Here is a 20,067-nt window from a genome sequence, read left to right as displayed (position 1 = left end):
TGATGTGCTTTCCTTTATTGGTCAGATCATTGAATATCGGAGTTGGGAGGTCATGTTGCAGCTGGACAGCAAGACATTGGCCACGCCACTTTTGGAATGTTGTGTGCGGTTCTGGTCTCCCTCCCATCAGAACGATGTTGTGAAACTTGAAAGGGTTCAGAAAAGATTTACAAGGGCGTTGCTGGGGTCGGAGGATTTGAGCTATAGGGAGAGGTTGAATAGGCTGGGGCGATTTTTCCTGGAGCATCAGAGGCTGAGGGGTGACCTTGTAAAGGTTTATAAAATCATGAGGGGCATGGATAGGATAAATAGACAAAGTATTTTCCCTGGGGTGGGGCAGTCCAGAACTAGAGGGTGAGAGGGGAAAAATTCAGAAGTGCCCTCAGGGGCAATTTTTACACACAGATGGTGGTGTGTATATGGAATGAGCTGCCAGAGGAAGTGGTAGCGACTGGTACAATTACAGCATTTAAAAGGAATCTGATGGGTCTATGAATAAGAAGTGTTTAGAGGGATATGGGCCAAGTGCTGGCAAATGGGACTAGATTCATTTCGGATATCTGATCAGCATGGATGATTTGGACCAAAGGGTCTGTTTTCCATGCTGTACATCCCTATGACCCTATGACTGTAACCCTTAATGAGATGCTGAGTGACTGACTGGTGTGTGGGATTATTGATGTAACTGTGCAAAAATGCCTGCTAGTTTAAGCACCACTCTCCTCCCCCTGGCTGAACTTGTTCTCTCACTGAACAATTTCTCCTTTAATTCATCTCACTTCTGCCAAGTCAAAGGAGTGGCCATGGGCACCTGCGTGGGTTCCAGTTATACCTGCCTCTTTATGGGGGATGTGGAACAATCCTTGTTCCAGTCTGACACTGGCTTCGGCCCACAACTCTTTTTTGAGTTCAACACCTTCAAATTGTGAACCATCTCCTATTTCTTCCTTTTCTTTTATTTTATTTATTACCTTCTCCCATTTCTTCCTTTTTATCTTTATTTGTTGCCTCCTCTGTCGCCATGTCCTCTCGTTCCCTCCCCTCACCCCAGTGGGACAGCCTGTCCTTTCCGATCTGGTAGTTAGACACACCATTGTTCTGCCATTCTCTCCTTCCGAACATTAATCAACATCTTTTCTCCACCAGCAGTCTACACCCCACCAGCCCCACGCCCTCTCCCCCAACCTAACTATAGCATAAATGCTGCCCCCCACTCCCCCCCCCACTTCAGCTCTGATGAAGAGTCATCTAGACTCGAAACATGACCTTGCTCTCTCCTCATGGATGCCATCTGACCCGTTGTGATCTCCAGCATTTGTTGCTTTCAGTTCCTAACCCCAGTTGTCCCAGTCTCTCTGTACTTGCACTCCCCTCAGAATTGCATTCTTTAATTCGTCTTACACCTTTGAAGTTGATTTCATCGTCATCGCTGTTCGGGATACTTCCCAACTTTGGATTCATCTTCATATAGTTAAGTTGGGTCCTCTCCCTTTAACGAGAAGTCATTCAATTACATCAAGAAAAGCATTGGTCCCAGTACCAACCCGTGGACAACTCCCAGTAGAAACCTTCCAGCAATCAAAAACAAAACATCATTTTGCAGCAGTATCTAATTTCCCATACAGTCAAAATCCACATTGTCATTGTCTCCTTTATTCCATGGGGCATTTCCTCTGGCAACAAGCCTGTTCTGTGGCAATTTGTCCAATGTCTTTTGGAAATCCCTGGATCCACATCAATTGCATTATCACAATCAGCCCTCCTGTGTAAAATTTTCCATGTTCTGTCTGCCTCTCACTGCTATTGGTCCCTATTGATGTGAGCGCTGCAGCAGGCAAGTGGACACGCAGGAAGGAGTGCAGCAGCTCGAGCAGATCAATGACCACATATCGATGTGACCTCTGTGACTGGGATTGTCACTCCAGTATTGGTCTCTTCAGTCACAAGCGACGTTGCTTCAGGGTAGCAGGAAGTGAGAACAACAAGGATGCAATTCATGGTCAGCCATGACCGAAAAGAACCTTACCTCACCTCACTGCTATTGTTAACCTGACTCTTGCCAGATTTGTCCCGTTTATTGTGTGAGGGGGATTACCGTGACTTCAGAAATGTGTGGCATGATTGGATAGGTGTGTCACATTCTTGAAGAGATTGTCTATGATGATTGGATAGATGTGCCACATTCTTGAAGAGATTGTCTATGATGATTGGATAGGTGTGTCACATTCTTGAAGGGACTGTCTATGATGATTGGATAGATGTGTCACATTCTTGAAGAGATTGTCTATGATGATTGGATAGGTGTGTCACATTCTTGAAGGGACTGTCTATGATGATTGGATAGATGTGTCACATTCTTGAAGAGATTGTCTATGATGATTGGATAGATGTGTCACATTCTTGAAGAGATTGTCTATGATGATTGGATCGATGTGCCACATTTTTGAAGAGACTGTCTATGATGATTGGATAGGTGTGTCACATTCTTGAAGAGATTGTCTATGATGATTGGATAGGTGTGTCACATTCTTGAAGAGATTGTCTATGATGATTGGATAGATGTGCCACATTTTTGAAGAGATTGTCTATGATGATTGGATAGGTGTGCCGCATTCTTGAAGAGATTGTCTATGATGATTGGATAGGTGTGCCACATTCTTGAAGAGACTGTCTAAGATAAGATGATTAACCCATTTTCCCATTCACTCGGATGGTGTTGAAATAAGATGCTCCCCGGTATCTTTATGAAATATATATCTGCAACAAATATCTGATATCAGAAAGCTCAGCCCGATTCCTGAATAGCAATGATCCATTTGCTGTTTCTGGGATATTCCTGGGACCTTCGTCCCTCCCACATTGGCCTGAATCAATAATAAGTCACTGCCGTTTGACTGGTCTTTGCCCTCTGAGGAATTTGACTGTGATTTTGTACATTAGGCAGTTGCATTGTCGAGCTCTGCAATGGTCTTACCTCTCAATGATCATCCACTGTTGTTTCCTTCATGAAAGTTGAAATGGATAACCCACCCATTCCCTCAACTCTCCTCTCTACTGCTTCTGAGAGAAGAGGTTTAAGCAGTGCAAATATTAAATATTCAGACAATCTGGTAAGCTAACCTCCTGCAAAGGTCATGGTCAAGCCTGTGAGTATTATTTGTGGTATACAACAGGAGAGGTCAGTGTTCTCTCATCTATCAGTTTGGGGGCATTGACTTCAGACTGAAGATAAATCATGTATTTTCCTTTAAAGAAAATTGGTGAGGAGTTAACTAGGAAAAGGGGAGGACTGTGTTTATCGAGGAGGTAATTTTAGTGTTCATGCTGAGTCATACCAGGTCAGTTGTTCATCGTACTTTGTCATGTCAGAGCATGGGAATATAGTGGCAATATTCTTATGTTCATAAATCTACAGTAATGCTCCAGAGACGAGAGTTCAAATCCCACTGAGGCAGCTCAGGAAATTTGAAATAAATTAGTTCATAAATCTCAAATAAAATCCTTTCTGCTGAGTGATCATCACGAAAATGTTAGATGATTGTAAAAACATGTTAATGTTCTTCAGGAGAGGTAATCTGCTGTCTCCACCCAGTCTGATCTATGACGTGCATGTACCTGTCAGGGGTTTTTTCTCAAACTGCTGTCAATCCCTCCCATCGAGCTGTGATGTAGTTAGTCCCATTCCTCTGAATTCAGCCCAGGTCCCATGTGCTTCACCCAGTGAAGTCTTCAATTACCTCTACATAAGGAATTAATATCTCACCAACTTGTTGTACAATTGGTATGTTTACATCAAATACAGTGAGGTAACAGGCTACACATGACCCTGAACCCACAGCCACATGCTTGACACTTACATGCCCTCTGAAATGAACCACCAACCCATTGTATCAGTTGAACACAGAGGAGTGACATGTGAATCAAACTGGATGGAGCACCCAGTATAAGTGCAGTTACTGGAAATGATAAAGGCACTCTCTGTGCAGTGACCCTGCAAAAGCCTCTTCACCCATACCCAGAGAGTTACACTAAATTGGGAAAGATGTTCCACAGACTGGTAAAGCAATAGTCTGGTTTAGTCACATGCACCTAATCTATCAGGCAATGCATCTGTGAGATATAGTGTTTTAGGTTATCTTTACTAACTCACTCACCAGCTCACTATATTCATTAATGCTGGGTTCCTGTTCATTCATTCCTAACCTTTCACTAACCCGTTAGTTACTGGAACATTCATTCATTCATCAAACCGCAGTTCTGTGGTATACTGTCATAAGATAGACCAAATTTAAGACACCCCTTCCTAATCAAAACAACCCTTTCAAACCCATTTCTGTATTCTCACAACTTATCAGCCCTTGGTATGTCTGACTAAGTGTAGTGTCAAAACAATACCAATCCCACCATCATGTCTCCACGAAACATTATCATAATAATCAGCTCTTACCAACCATCTCCAGAACCTGAATGGATTACAGAACACCAAACAATATGTATCATTTTTAAATGGACCATTATACCTTTGAGAAACTAACTGACAAAACCGCGCTTCCATGAGGGTTGCATGAATGAATGAACCTCACACCGGCAGACCATCAGCAAATCCCACAACCCAGCTGCGGTCATCAGTTTAACATCCATCATTTTTTAATTAAGTACAGATGCAATTTCTAACTCATTTACCATGTATAAGCCTAATATGTTTACGCACATTTACTATATTAAAAGACAAAAGGACTAACACCACTTAACTATACCAGATCGACCCTCCAAATCCCATCAGAAGTAGCAGCCAGCACTAAGTGCATGTTTTAACCCATCTCCTGTCTCCCAGGAGAGAAGCCTTTCAAACCATTGGATACAACAATGTAACACCACAGTAATGGAATTTTAATATATGTAAGAACTGTGTCAAAAGGGGCTCTTGTAAGAACTGTATTTTGGGATTCTATTGCTGCCTCAAACTTGTGCTGTGCTCCTGAATAAAAGAGGCCATTTTCACCACTCACCGACTCTGGTCATTGTTTGAGCACGATCCCACCCCTCTGATTCTGCCATCACTCTCCATGGCTATGTCACGTTCAACAGGACAAGGGTGGGATGTACCCAACACAAGTAGTGGCACATCAAGAGGCTGAGAGAGTGGGAGCATTGATTTTAGAACCCACGAGTTCCCATGGTAACCAAACAAATATGGACAAGGGAACCTCTTGGTGATGACTAGTTACCGTCTCCCACAACCCTCAGCCAATGAATCAGTTCACCTCCATGCTGGGCGTCATTTGGAAGGTTGGTAAGGCCAGAAGGTGTGCTTTGCATGGTGACCTTCAATACTGATCACCATGAGTGCATTGGCAGCATCCCATACTAGTCAAGGTGGCTGAGGCATGAGGGGTTCATCTGCCGGACGGAGGAAACCAACATGAAGGATAAGCCTCATCTTCATCACCGTCCATTCTCCCGATGCATCTGGCCATGACAGCATTGGGACATGTGACCACCTCACAGCCAATCAGAAACAAAGCCCTGTCTTCATGCTGATGATGCCATCCATCATATCGTGTTCCATTACCGACAAGCTAAATAAGATAGACTCCGTTCAGACACACCATCTCTCTCCTGGGTATCCAGGGTCAGCAGAAACAGCAAAATTGTATTGATTAACAATATCTCGTCTCAAGGCCTGCCAATGACCAGTCAGGGCCTTATGTGTGAAATCAAATCCCCTTTCACTCCTCTATAATACAAGCCAAGCCTGTCCAACCTTCCCTCATCAGAAAACTAACATGTTCGAGGTATAATTCTGGGAAACTTTCCCTGAACTGCTTCCAAATGCCTTTCCATCCTTCCTTAAATAAAGTGACAACATTGTTGGCAATAATTCAGATGTGATCTCAGCTGTGCCATGTATAACTGAAGCATAACCTGCCCACATTTTTATGTTCAGTTATCCGTGTGATAAATGACGACATGCGACTCACTTTCCTAATTACTTGCTGCAGCTGCACACTAACCTTTTGTGCTTCATGCCCCACAATCCCTCTGCACCACAGGGCTGTGTAATCTCTCAGCGTTTGGATAATATTAAAAATCACACAACACCAGGTTATAATCCAACAGGTTTAATTGGAAGCACACTAGCTTTCAGAGCGACGTTCCTTCATCAGGTGATTGTGGAGGGCTCAATCTTAACACACAAAATTTATAGCAAAAATTTACATGTGATGTAACTGAAATTATACATTGAAAAATACCTTGATCGACTGTTAAGTCTTTCATCTGTTTGAATACCATATCAGTTTCACTTCTTTCATGTGTAAATCACAAAACCTTTTTTTAAAGTTGCATTCTCGGGTTAGCTGTTAACAATGGGTGATAGCGAGACAATATGTTGAAGGTGTAACCCCCCTGTGTTCTCTGTCTATGCCATAATGTTTAGATTGATTCTAATCTAAAAAGTGAGATAACGGAGTTTTACATGAATGCATTCATTTTTTGAGCAAAGTACAATGTAACCCTGCAAGTACAAATTCACCCCACAAAATATATGTGTGCAGTTGGGTCTTTGTCTGTCTGTGTGTGTGTCTGTCTGGGTTGGGAGTTGTGAGTCTGAGAAAGTGTGTGCGTGTGTGTAGTGAGTGTAGAGTGTCTAAAGTCTGTGAGGGGGTGCATGTGTGAGTGTGCGAGTGTGTGTGTCTGTAAGGGTGTGTGTGGGTGTCTGTGATCGCGTCTATGTATATGTATGTCCGTGTATATGTGTGTGTATAGTAGAGCGCACGCGTGTGTGTGTATGCGTGTGTGTGTGTGTGTGTAGTGCAATGGTGGTCACCTGTAATGTGACATGAACCCAAGGTCCCGGTTGAGGCCCTCCCTATGGGTACCGAACTTAGCTATCAGCCTCTGCTCGGCCACTTTTCTCTGCTGCCTGTCCCGAAGTCTACCTTGGAGGATGGTCACCCAAAGGTCCGAGGCTGAATGTCCTGGACCATTGAACTGTTCCCCAACTGGGAGGGCACCCTCTTGTCTGTTGATTGTTGTACGATGCCCATTCATCTGTTGTCGTAGCCTTTGCTCAGTTTCCCCAATGTGCCATGCCTCCGGATATCCTTGCCTGCAACGTATAAGATAGACAACGTTGGCTGAGTCACATGAGTACCTGTCATGTACAAGGTGGGAGGTGTCTCCACGCATAATAGTGGTATTTATGTCCACACTCTGACACGTCTTGCAGCGCCTACCATGATAGGGTTGTATGGAGTTGTCCTGAGAGCCGGGCAGTTTGCTACGAACAACGATCTGTTTGAGGTTTGGCGGTTGTTTAAAGGCGAACAGTGGAGGTGTGGGGAAGGTCTTGGTGAGGTGCTCATCCTCACTGATAAAGTGTTGCAGTTCACGAAGGACATGGTGTAGTTTTTCAGATCCTGGGAAATACTGAACCACAAAGGGTACCCTGTCGGATGCAGCAGGTGTCTGTCTCCGGAGGAGGTCACTACAGTTCCTTGCTGTGGCACGTTGGAACTGGCGGTTGATGAATTGGGCATCGTACCCCGTTCTTGTGAGGGCATCCCTGAGTACTTTCTGGTTTCTGTCACTTTCCTCCTCATCTGAGCAGATCCGGTGTACGCTAGGGCTTGTCCATCGGGGATTGCTGTTTTAATGTGTTTTGGGTGGAAGTTGGAGATGTGTAGTATTGTGAGGTTGTCTGTGGGTTTGCGATAGAGTGTGGTGCTGAGGTGTCCATCCTTGATGGAGATGCACGTGTCCATTCCCATCTATAACGCAGTACCTGAGAGGGCTGTGGAAGCAGGGTCAATAGGAACATTGAAAGAGAATAGGCCAGACACTGAGATTGACAATGAGATGCCGACACTCTAGTACCTGTCTCTGACTGAGGCAGTAATAAAGTCAAGGGCCATTCATGTGTCAATAAAGGGTGACTCAGTGACAGGATACCAACCTCTGTGGAGCTGTCTCAGCAAAACATTCATTCATTCCTCACGGCAATGTCTTGGTCAGTCAGAGTCAGCCTAGTTTGAATTTAACCAAATGCTTGGCATGAAATAATTCTCTGGTGCATTATCCATGGAATCATCTCGACCAGTCAGACCCTGTTTTCCCATGAATGAGCAACCTCTTCTCGTGTAGCACAACCTGTTGTTCCCTAAGACCGGACAACAGAAGAGATCATAGACATAATTGCTTGACATGTATCACATATAGACAGGATGGTGAAGAAAGCAATTAACATGCTTGCCTTCATTACTCAGACCTTTGGACAAAGGAGTTGGGATCTCATGTTGAGGTTGAACAGAATGTTGGTGAGGCCTTTTCTGAAGTCCCGTGTTCAGTTCTGGTCGCCCCGTTAAACTAGAGAGGATTCAGAAGAGATTTACCAGGACTTTGCCTGGAATGGAGGGTATGAGTTATCAGGAGAGGCTGGATAGGCTGGGAGGTTTCTCACTGGAATGCGGGAGGTTGAGGAATGAACTTGTAGATACTTATAAAATTGTGAATGTCAGTGTCCCTTCCCTAAGTCTGGGGGCAGAGTTTTTTAAGGTGAGAGGAGAAAGATTTAAAAAAAGACCTGAGAGGCAACATTTTTGCATAGAGAGGGGTTCGTGTGTGGAATAAACTTCCGGGGAAGTAGTAGACAGTTACAATGTTTAAAAGACTTATAGATAAGTACATGAAAAATAAATATTTAGAGAGATATGGGCCAAGTGCAGGCAGGTGGGATGGGTTTAGTTTGGGATTATGTTCAACATGGACTGGTTGGACCGAAGGGTCTGTTTCCATGTTGTATGACTCTATGACCTGTACCAGATACAAGTCCTCAGTAGAATGTCTCTTTTATTGGGAATACTGAAGACTGTAAAGTGCCTGAACATCACTCCCCTCCCCCCAGGGACTCCAGGTGAGGGCACCACCATTTTCTGTGCCCTTTATCAGAAGCTGTCCTGTACTTCAAACTGAAGCTCCAGGAGTGTACACCGACCTGTTTAATTAAATAGCCCAGAACACGGCAAGGTAGGGGATAAAGAGACACAGGCGATGAAGCAATCTGAGGCGGTTCTTTGGGAGCTATTAAGTGGAGGGTTGGAGTGAAGGACAGCCCACACTATAGCATCAGGACACCAGTGGGTCCACTTAGTGTGTGGGTACTTGGGCACAATGGCTCTCCTCAAGCTCTTCCCCACAGACTACACCTTGGCTCTATCACTGCTGGCCCTCTTTCTCTTCCTGGTCGTGTCTGTTTTTCGGTGAGAATCCTTCACTGGGGAATGTCTGAGGGATGGGGCGGTGTGAGGGAACAGCTCCCAAGGAGAAGCTCAAAGAGACCAAGAGAGCCACAGAAGGAGAGAGCCGGAAGCTAATCTGGAATCTGTGATCGGGGAATCTGTTATCTCTGGGCCTACGATCTCTGAACTTTGCTCGGACTTTGATTAAAAAGAAAAAAAAATTGCAGAGGTATATCACCTCACAACGAATCATGCAGCATAAGAGAAAAAGTAAATATTCGATTTAGTTGACTATATTTAATTTGGAGGTGCCAGTGTTGAACTGAGGTGGACAAAGTTAAAAATCACACAACACCAGGTTATAGGCCAACAAGTTTATTTGGAAGCACTAGCTTTTGGAGTGTTCCTTCATCAGGTGGTTGTGGAGAATAAGATTGTAAGACACAAAAAGTGTATAGCAAAGGTTTACAGTGTGATGCGACTGAAATTATATATTGAAAAAGACCTGGATAGTTTGTTAAGTCTCTCATCTGTTAGAATGACCATGTTGGTTTAAGTTCTTTAATATGTAAATCACAAAACATTTTTAAAAGTTACATTCTCAAGTGAACTTTAACAATTGGTGTCACATTAGCCCAGATAATGTATGGATGGTGTGAGCCTCCTTCTGTGAGACTGTCTGTGCCCCAATGGTCAGACTGATTCTAATCTTAAAAAACAGATTGACAGAATCTTACATGGATTCATGCAGTTTTTGAGTAAAGTGAAATGTAATTCTGCAAGTACAGATTCACCCTACAAACTTATATGTGTATGTGTGCATGTGTGCACATCGGTGTGTGGGTATTGGGGGGTTGTTATGGGGGTCTGTGAGAGAGTGTGTGTATGTGTGTGAGTGAATATGATCTCACGGTAATGAGGGACAACTGAATCTAAAATCATGACTGGATATCGAATATTTGGGGATAGCAGGGAAAGACAAGGGGGGGATGGAGGAGGATTGGAGAAGGTTATTTGGGTTTTTGTCATCGAGTCACAGAGTTTCGGCCTAATCAGGCCATGCTAACCATAATCCCAAATTAAACTAGTCCCACCTACCTGCTCCTGGTCCATATCCCTCCTTTCTTATTCACATTCTTTTCAAATGTTGTTTAAACTTTGCAATGATATCTGCACCAATCACTTTGTCTGAAAGCTCATTCCACACGCAAATCACTCTCTGTAAAAAAAATTGCCCCGCAGATCTTTTTAAAATCTTTCTCCTCTCGCCTTAAAACTGTCCCCTAGTTTTGAAATTACCCCACCCTGGGGAAAAGACACCTGCCATTCACCTTATCTATCCCTCTCTTTATTTTAAAACTTCTATATGTTCACCCCTCAACCTTCTATGGTCCAGTGAAAAAGGTCCCAGAATATCCAGATTCTCCTTATAACGCAATCTCTCCACTTCCAGCAACATCCCAGTGAACCTTCTCTGAACATTCTCCAGCTTAAAAAATATCCTTCCTGTAACAGGGAGACCAGACTGGGCACAGTATTCCAGAAGAGACCTCGCCAAAGTCCTGTGTAACCTCAGCATGACGTCCTAACTCATATACTCAACGGTCAAAGCAATGAAGGCAAGTGGGCTAAACACCTTCTTAACCGCCCTATCTTATATGTGATGGAAACTTCAAAGAATTATGCCCTGAATCCCTAGGTCTCTCTGTTCTCCAACATTGCCCATAGCCCTACTTTTCATTGTATAAATCTTGTCTTTGTTTGTTTTACCAAATTATAAAACCTCGTATTTATCCAACCTGCCACTCCTCAGCCCATTGACCCAATTGGTCCAGACCCCTTTGTAACCTTAGATATCCTTCTTCACTGTCTGCTGTACCACCAACATTAGTATCGTCCACCAATTTACTAACCATGCCTGCTATATTCTCATCTAAATCACTTATATCAATGACACTCACCTTATCTATGCTGCCCATAATTTTATAAATCTCCATGAGGTCACCCCTCAACCTTCTACTCGCTTGTGAAAAAAGTCACAGCCTATGTTGATATCTCAAACCCTCCATTCCTGGCAGCACACTGGTAAATCTTTTCTGAACCCTGTCCAGTTTGCTAATATCCTTCCCCATAACAGGGCAATGAGAACGTTTTGTGTTCAACTTCCAAGCATCGACATTTCTGCCACTGAAACAATCAGAGACAAATTTGGATGCAATGTGCCAAAGGATGTGTTTCAATATGACGTAATGGCAGCAATTTGTCACATGTACAGAATGACTATGGCTACAAGAACAGGTTAGATGTTAGGAATTCTGCAAGGGGTAACTTACCTCCTGACTCCCCCAAAGTCTGCCCAGCGACTATGAGGCACAAAGCCAGAGTATGATGGAATACTTCCCACTTGCCTGGATGGATATAGCTCCAACACCACTCAGGAGTCTCAACTGCATCCAGGGTAAAGCAGCTTGGCCTTGCAAACCATTCACCACCTTCAACACTTGCTCTGTTTAGCACTAACGCAGCAGCGTTAGTACCTTTCTCGAGGTGTACTTCAGCAACTCACCAAGGCTTCTTCAACAAGATCTTCCAAATCTCTGACCTGGGAAGGTAAGGGTAGCATGTACAAAGCCGCATCCCCATCAAGAGGTTTCCCATTGCCCTGGAACTATATCACTCTTCTTTCACTGTTGCAAGTTCAAAATCCCAAAATTTCTGTAGGTTACTACTGGACATTAGAACATAGAACATAGAAAAATACAGCGCAGTACAGGCCCTTCAGCCCTCGATGTTGCGCCGACCGAAGCCTACCTAACCTATAACCTATAACGAAGCCCAATAACCTCCATATGCTTATCCAATGCCCGCTTAAATGACCATAAAGAGGGAGAGTCCACCACTGCTACTGGCAGGGCATTCCATGAACTCACAACCCGCTGAGTAAAGAATCTACCCCTAACATCTGTCCTATACCTACCACCCCTAATTTAAAGCTGTGTCCCCTAGTAACAGCTGACTCCATTAGCGGAAAAAGGTTCTCACTGTCAACCCTATCTAAACCCCTAATCATCTTGTACACCTCTATCAAATCTCCCCTAAACCTTCTTTTCTCCAATGAGAACAGCCCCAAGTGCCTCAGCCTTTCCTCATACGATCTTCCTACCATGCCAGGCAACATCCTGGTAAACCTCCTCTGCACCCGTTCCAATGCCTCCACATCCTTCCTATAGTATGGCAACCAAAACTGCACACAATACTCCAGATGAGGCCGCACCAGAGTCTTATACAACTGCAACATGACCTCAGGACTCCGGAACTCAATTCCTCTACCAATAAATCCCAGTACACCATATGCCTTCTTCACAGCACTATTTACCTGGGTGGCAACTTTCAGAGATGATAGGATACATTGTCAGGATACAGACTGGGCTGAGAATATGCAGGTCAAGTTCAACCTGGAAAAGTGTAATATGATTCAATGCAGTTTATAGGGTTAAAGGCAGGATTCTTGGCAATGTGGAGGAACAGAGGAATCTTGGGAGCCATATCCATAGATTCCTCAAAGTTGCCACCCAAGTTGATAGGGTTGTTAAGAAGTGCATTGGTTTTCATTTGCAAGGGGATTGTGTTTAAGAGTTGCGAGGTTATGCTGCAGCTGTATAGAGCCCTGATTAGACCACACTTGGAATGGTGTTCAGTTCTGGTCACCTCATTATCGGAAGGATGTGGAAGAGAGTGCAGAGGAGATTTACCAGGATGCTGCCTGGACTGCAGGACATGTCTTACAAAGAAAGACTGAGGGAGCTAGGGCTTTTCTTATTGGAGTGAAGAAGGATGAGAGGTGACTTGACAGGGTTATACAGGTTTTGGGAGGCATAGATAGAGTGGATAGCCAGAGACTTTTTCCCAGGGGAGAAATGTCTATCATGAAGGGGCATAATTTTGAGGTGATTGGAGGAAGGTTCAGGGCAGATGTCAAAGGCAGGTTCTTTACACAGTGTGTGGTGGGTGCATGGAATGCACTGCCAGCAGTGGGGGGTGAGTCAGAGACATTAGGGCCTCTTGGATAGGCACATGGATGATAGTAAAATGAAGGATATGTAGGTTAGTTTGATCTCAGAGCAGGATAAAAACATCAGCACAACGTTGTGGGCTGTGCTGTACTGTTCTATGCTCTATGAACTCTAAGAGCCCATTGACTTGACTTGACTTCCCATCCTAATGGCGTTACTGGTCTCATTGCACTGTGAGAACTGCAATGGCTCAAGAAGGCAGCTCCTCTCCTCAAGGTCAGTGAGGATGAGCAGCGAATAGCTGGTCTCGCCACGGACATCCACATTCCAGGGAAGAATGGAACACAAGTTCTCAAATGGTTCCAGTCGGCTGTGCTCCCAGGGTCAGGCCCTGAAGAGACAAAGCAAAATACATCCTGGATGGAAAAGGGTTTCTTAACAGAAACATCCAGAGAGTAACAGCATCTGTAGGTTAGTCCCACTGAGCGTGGGGATAACGTAGGTTTTTAAAAACTTGCTGTTCACTTGAAGCACTTATAATTATTTTCACAATGTTGCGAGTGTTTGATTTTCATAAACTCTGCTCACATTTGCTATCAGTGAGGGATCCCGGCCAAATTGTCAAATTCACTTATTTACTGATCAAGCACATTTTTAAAATAAAGACTAATTTTAATCCATTTGCATGGATTGTAGCAGCAAATGGAATGGATTTGTGGCTTTCAGGGGGTCAAGCAGATGGAATGCAAATTGTGGGTCACTTTGCTGGAATCGACAACAGCACAGAAATGAACCTGGACCGGATTGGGGAGCTCGGATTTAAAGCTGAAGGAATTGTTCATTTTTCTCTCATTTGTTTTCTCTCTCTTACAGCTGACCAGGAACGAAACTTTAATGAAACCATTCTCTCTTTGTTAGCTCGCAGAGAAATATGGAAATGTATTTTCAGTGGAGCTTGGGCCGCTGAAGGCAGTGGTGTTGACTGGTTATGACGCAGTGAAAGATGCTCTTGTGAATCACGCTGATCAATTCAGTGGGAGGCCACCCATCCCGATATTTGATGAGATTTCATTCCGAACTGGTAACTTGATATTTTGTCTTTTTCTTCGGTCTCCTCCTCATTTCTCTCAACTTGATGCATCACAGGGATAGTTGTCGAATGTTGGAAAAACCCAGCTGGTTCACTAATGTTCTTTTGGAAAGGAATCTTACCTACTTACCTGGTCTGGTGTACATGTGACTCCAGACCCACAGCAATGTGTTTGACTCTTAACTATCCTCTGGCCAATTAGGGATGGGTAATAAACACAGGCCTGGCCAGTGATGCCATCATCTTGTGAATGAATAAAGAAAAATAATAAAAATGTGAGGAAAAACTTCAGAACCGAATTCTGGTATATACTCTCTCGATTTGTTATTCCCCAAGTTTCTCATCATCAATAATTCAGAGTTAGGTCAACATCAGCCAGTGAATTAGTCTCATTCCCCATGCCCTTTCACTGAAGCCCTGAAAATTCTTTCTCTCTTCAAGTGCTTATTCAATTCCTCTTCGGAAATAGGCTGCAGCTGTTTTCCCTGGAGCGTCCGAGGCTGAGGAGTGACCTTACAGAGGTTGACAAAATCATGAGGGTCATGGATTGGGTGAACATTCAAGGTCTTTTCCTTGAAGGGAGTCGGAAATCACATGGCATAGGTTAACGGTGAGAGGGGAAAGATTTAAAAGGGACCTGAGGGTCAATCTTTTCACACAGAGGGTGGTGTGTGTATGGAATGAGCTGCCAGAGGAAGTGGTGGAGGCTGGTACAATTACAACATTTAAAAGTCATCTGGAAGGAGACATAAATAGGAAGGGTGTTGAGGGATATGGGCCAAGTGCTGGCAGATTAGGTTAGGATATCTAGCCAGCATGGGCAAATTGGAAGAAGGGTCTCTTTCCATGCTGTATATCTCGATGACTCTATTATGCAGTTACGTTATTGATCTCCTCATTGTTCTTGCCTCTCAATAATTGTCCACATTAGTTTCGGTTGCAAAGGTTGAAATAGATCATCCACCCATTCCTTCAACTCTCCTCTCTACTGCTCCTGAGAAAGAGGTTTAAACAATGCAGATATTAAATATTTGTGCCATCCGTTAAGCCAATCTGCTACAAAGGTAATGGTCAAGCCTGTGACTATTATCTCTGGAAAACAATTAGAGAGGTCAGTGTCCTCTCATCTATCTGTCTGGGGACATTGACTTCAGACTGAAGATGAATCATGTGCTTTTCCATACTAACTAGTGAGCTTCCCTTTACACGTGAAAATAAAATTGGAGAGCATAATTAACTTGGAAATGGGGAGGACTGTGTTGATTGAGGACGCAATTTTAGTGTTAACACTGAGCGATACTGGTTTGGTTGCTCAGCATTTCCCTGTCGTGATTTTTATAACCTTCAGAGCTTGGGAACATAGTGGCAACATTCCTATACTTGTAATTCCTGGACCCCCACACCAATGCTGCAGAGACTTGAGGTCAAATCCCAACTGGGCAGCTCAAAAGAGCACTCTTGGTTGTAAGATGTTCTAATTCTCAGGAAAGGAGTGTTCCTTAGAGATCGGCAAAGTCTAAAAGTGTGGCAATGGAAAACCACAGCTGGTCAGGCAGCATTTGAGAAGCAGAAGAGTCGGTGTTTCGGGCATAAGTCATTTGCCAGCACTTGGCCCATATCCCTCCAAACCCTTCCTATTCATGTACCCATCCAGATACCTTTTAAATGCTGTAATTGTACCAACCTCCACCACTACCTCTGGCATTTCATTCCATACACGCACCACCCTCTGCTTGAACAAGTTGACCCTTTTAAATCTTTCCCCACTCACTTTAAACGTTCCTGCCTACCCTGGGAAAAAGACCTTGGTGATTCATCCTATCCATGACCCTCGTGATTTTACAAACCTCTGTAAGGTCACCCCTCTGATTCTCTCACATCTGCAGTCCTCACTTTCTCTTAGCACTCACAGCAGAACCCGTGTACAATATTTGATCAGCTTTTCGTGTGTCACTTTCAGGTGTTGTATTCAGTGACGGGAAGTTGTGGCGGGAGAACCGAAAGTTTGTGATCTCAGCTCTCCGAGGATTTGGCATGGGCAAGAAATCCGTTGATGACAGGATCAGTGAAGAGGCCAGCTTTCTTGTCAATGTGTTTGAGAGTCACAAGGGTGAGTGCTTGGTGGGACATGACATGCTGGGATTCATGGTTCCCTCAAAATTGACATCCACAGAAAAGAGTTTCACTTGAATAAAAGTGAGGTTCCTTCAGTTGCATTAATACTGTTGGGGCAGTCAAATGTTAGCAGGTCCCAGAGACACTGGTCTTTGACGGACTTTAATTCCACTGATGTTTTTGTAGTTCTAAACCGAATCATCAGTTTCATCACACCAAGAGTGAGTAATCCCTGCACAATGATTTGCATTCACAAAGCCAAAGACCAGGTTTGGACCCTTTCAGTAAGGTGGGATTAGAAACATCCATCGTCTGCTTTGCTGAACAAAGTCGGTGAATTGACCATGCTAAATTGCCCGTAGCGTTCGGTGAATGGGTGAAATGTAGGGGAATGGGTGGGTTGCGCTTCGGTAGGTCGGTGTGGACTTGTTGGGCCGAAGGGCCCGTTTCCACACTGCAAGTAATCTAATCTAAAGGTGGGAACGAGTCGGGGTCATTAAATTCCTGACCAGGGGATCCAAGATGGCGGCGACCCAGCAAGACTGAGTCCACAGTGCTCTACCCAAAACTTGGGTAAAGTGGGCTATCGACCCCCACCACACTCACTAAACCATTTATAATAGTTGTTAACCTTAAATAGTTACCTATTAGTACATTTAAATAGTCTAATACTAGCTGGAAAATGAGTAAAGGGAAGGGAACAGGCGGCTCTAAGAAAGCAGGGACCCCTTCCCCACCCTCTCCCTCTTCAGCTGCAACAAAGGTGTCTTCAGCTACTTCAGGAGATTTACCAACGAAGATGAGCTTTGAGGAGATGTTTGCCAGGTGGGAGGCGAAGATTGATGCTTTTATCGATGAGTCTCGGCAGAGCAGAGAAGCACTATCAGCCGAGCTGCAGAAGCAGGGCAGAGACATTCAGGAATTGGAGTGCCGAGTCAGAGAGGTGGAGTCGAAGGCCGCAGCCTCAGAGACTGGGATAAAATCAGCAGCCGACCACATCCGTTTTCTCGAGAATCGAGTCCAGAACCTAGAAAACCACATTGATGACCTCGAAAATCGATGTCGTAGAAAAAATATTCGGTTGTTGGGCCTGCCCGAGCAGGAAGAGGGAGGTCAGCTGACAGCATTCTTAGAGCATTGGCTGCCACAACTTTTAAATCTGCATAATGGATCAGGCCAGGTAAGGGTAGAATGGGCCTACCGGGTCGCAGTACGTGGGGCCGGCTCAACCCAGCGCCCACGCCCGGTCCTGTTCCAGCTGCAGAGCTATAGGGAGAGGCAGATGCTCCTGGAAGCCTCAAGAAATCTGGGAAAAGATCCCCAAGCTATGACCCACAAAGGATCCAGGATCATGCTGTTCCAGGACTTCTCCCCAGCTTTGGTCCGAAAGAGGAAGGCATTCGATGAGGCGAAGAAGCGTTTAAGGGACTTAAATATCCAGTACTCCTTACGATATCCAGCGACGCTACGCCTTAGCCACGAAGGATCCATATATAACTTCGGATCACCGGAGAAGGCTAAGGAATTCTTGGACTCTCTTAAATAAACTGTAAGAGATTGTGGACGCTGGTCTGCCTTTCCCATTATTTTGGTTTACATCCCTTCATCTTTTCTTATCTTTCCCCCTATGTGTGTATGTATATATATATATATGTTGGGGCGTTTGGTTAATGTTGGTGGGGAGAGGTGGTTACCTTATTCTATTTTACTTCTGTTTTTAGGAGCGGGGTTGTTTTTCTTTCCCCTGTTATTTTGTGGTATTATATATTTAGGTATTACATGTTGAGATTGTAATCTTATAGTTATATATGGTATTAATATTCCCAAATATATTTAGATGTGGGTGTGGGTGGGGGTGGGGTGTTCACTGTTAACTCTAGCTTTATATTATATTTGAATTCTCCTCATTTTATTGAGGAACACCTGGGTCAAGGGTGGGGCACTGGTTGGAAGAGGGTAAGATGGACTGTGGGAGAGGAAGTGACGCTCCCTGGGAACAAGGGAGAAAATCTCCAATTCGGAATGTTTTATATTTTTTATACTTAGAAAGAGTTTTTTGTTATATTGTTTTGAGTGTATCAGAGAGTCTTTACTTTTGTAAATCTTGTATGCGCCATGCTCGGGATGTTCTAGATAGGGTTTCCCCTCCCGAGGGGTCTCGGATCTGTCCAGATGATTATGGCTGAACAGTCGGTTAAGTGGTGCACCTGGAATGTCAGGGGGAGTAATTCGCCAGTTGAAAGGAAGAAAATATTATCAAATCTTAAGAAGGAGAGAGTTGATATAGCTCTCCTACAGGAGACACACCTGTCGGATAAAGAACACTTAAAATTACGACAGGGCGGATTTGATCAGGCCTTTTTTTCCTCTTTTAATTCAAAAAGCAGGGGAGTCGTTATCCTTGTCCGGAAGAACTTCCCTTTGAAAATTCTAAATCAGATAAAAGACGAATCTGGACGATATATTTTGATTAAAGCCCTCATAAATGGAGAGGAATATGGGATCTTAAATGTGTACTGCCCCCCGGCACACCCCTTTAAATTCATAACGGAAGCTTTTTCAAAACTGATGGCCTTTGGTGCCCGTCATACAATTATAGGGGGAGACTTTAATTGTATTATGGATCCGGAAATAGACAGGATTCCCAAGAGTGCCGCTGGAGTATCTCCCAGATCTAGACAACTGGCGGACCTGAATAAAGAATTAGGATTGGTAGATGTATGGAGATGTCTCCATCCACAGGGTAGAGATTTTTCTTTCTACTCTAATCCACATAAATGTCACACAAGAATTGATATGTTTTTTGCCCCATCGATTTTTCTAAATTCTATAGCAACCTGTAAAATAGGTACTATAGCAATCTCTGACCATGCCGCTGTATACATGGAAACTAAGGTAAAGAACAATGGGATATCCGCTCGGCATTGGCGTATGGACCCCTTCCTGATAAACGATAGCAAATTTTTAAAGTACTTCTCCCAAGAACTTAAAACTTTTTTAGAAATTAATACTGGTACGGCTAGCAATCCGTCAATGATGTGGGAGACCATCAAAGCTTATGCACGAGGTTTGATCATCTCCTATTCAGCGACCCAGAGGAAAATGAAGGGAGAGCAACAGCGTCTGCTCGAAGTTCGCCTAAAAGCAGCCGAAACAGCATACGCTGATAGACCTTCTATCACAAAATTGCAGAGGATTACAGCTCTTAGGACAGCTTTAAACACCGCGCTTACTCAAACGGCTAAAAGGGAAATATTATTTGCGAAACAAAGATTATATGAATATGGCAACAAACCGGGTAGATACTTAGCATTTCTTGCAAAGAAAAAGAAAGCCCCTCAAACTATTCCGACCATCAAGGAAAGTACAGGTACCCTGACTCATGATCATAAAAAGATCAATGCGACCTTTAAAGAATTTTATTCTGAACTATATAGATCGCAGGATTATGAAGATAGGATTAGGAGGATGCAGTCATTTTTAAAAAATTTGACCTTCCCGGGCCTGACTCCGGAACAGGTGTCGGCCCTAAATACCCCTTTAACAGTCCAAGAAATACTTGAGGCAATTCGGCAACTTCAGAGCGGAAAAGCACCGGGCCCGGATGGTT

At 44.0% G+C, this 20,067-nt stretch overlaps 1 protein-coding gene across 1 annotated transcript in view; it reads left to right on the top strand.

Annotated features, from left to right (window-relative positions):
* The first annotated feature begins 9,171 nt into the window (after positions 1-9,171).
* The window catches only part of LOC132832569 (cytochrome P450 2K1-like), a 28,561-nt gene continuing 17,665 nt past the window's right edge, over positions 9,172-20,067 (top strand). Inside the window, exons 1-6 of the mRNA XM_060850661.1 lie at positions 9,172-9,260; positions 11,591-11,697; positions 13,949-14,088; positions 14,171-14,333; positions 15,342-15,347; positions 16,303-16,452. Of these exons, the coding sequence (XP_060706644.1) occupies positions 9,172-9,260; positions 11,591-11,697; positions 13,949-14,088; positions 14,171-14,333; positions 15,342-15,347; positions 16,303-16,452 (655 nt within the window). The remainder of the gene's footprint in view (positions 9,261-11,590; positions 11,698-13,948; positions 14,089-14,170; positions 14,334-15,341; positions 15,348-16,302; positions 16,453-20,067) is intronic.

This window comes from Hemiscyllium ocellatum, chromosome 35 (genome assembly GCF_020745735.1).
Source record: "Hemiscyllium ocellatum isolate sHemOce1 chromosome 35, sHemOce1.pat.X.cur, whole genome shotgun sequence".
Classification (NCBI taxonomy): Eukaryota; Metazoa; Chordata; class Chondrichthyes; order Orectolobiformes; family Hemiscylliidae; genus Hemiscyllium; species Hemiscyllium ocellatum.
This window is presented reverse-complemented; position numbering and strand designations above follow the sequence as displayed.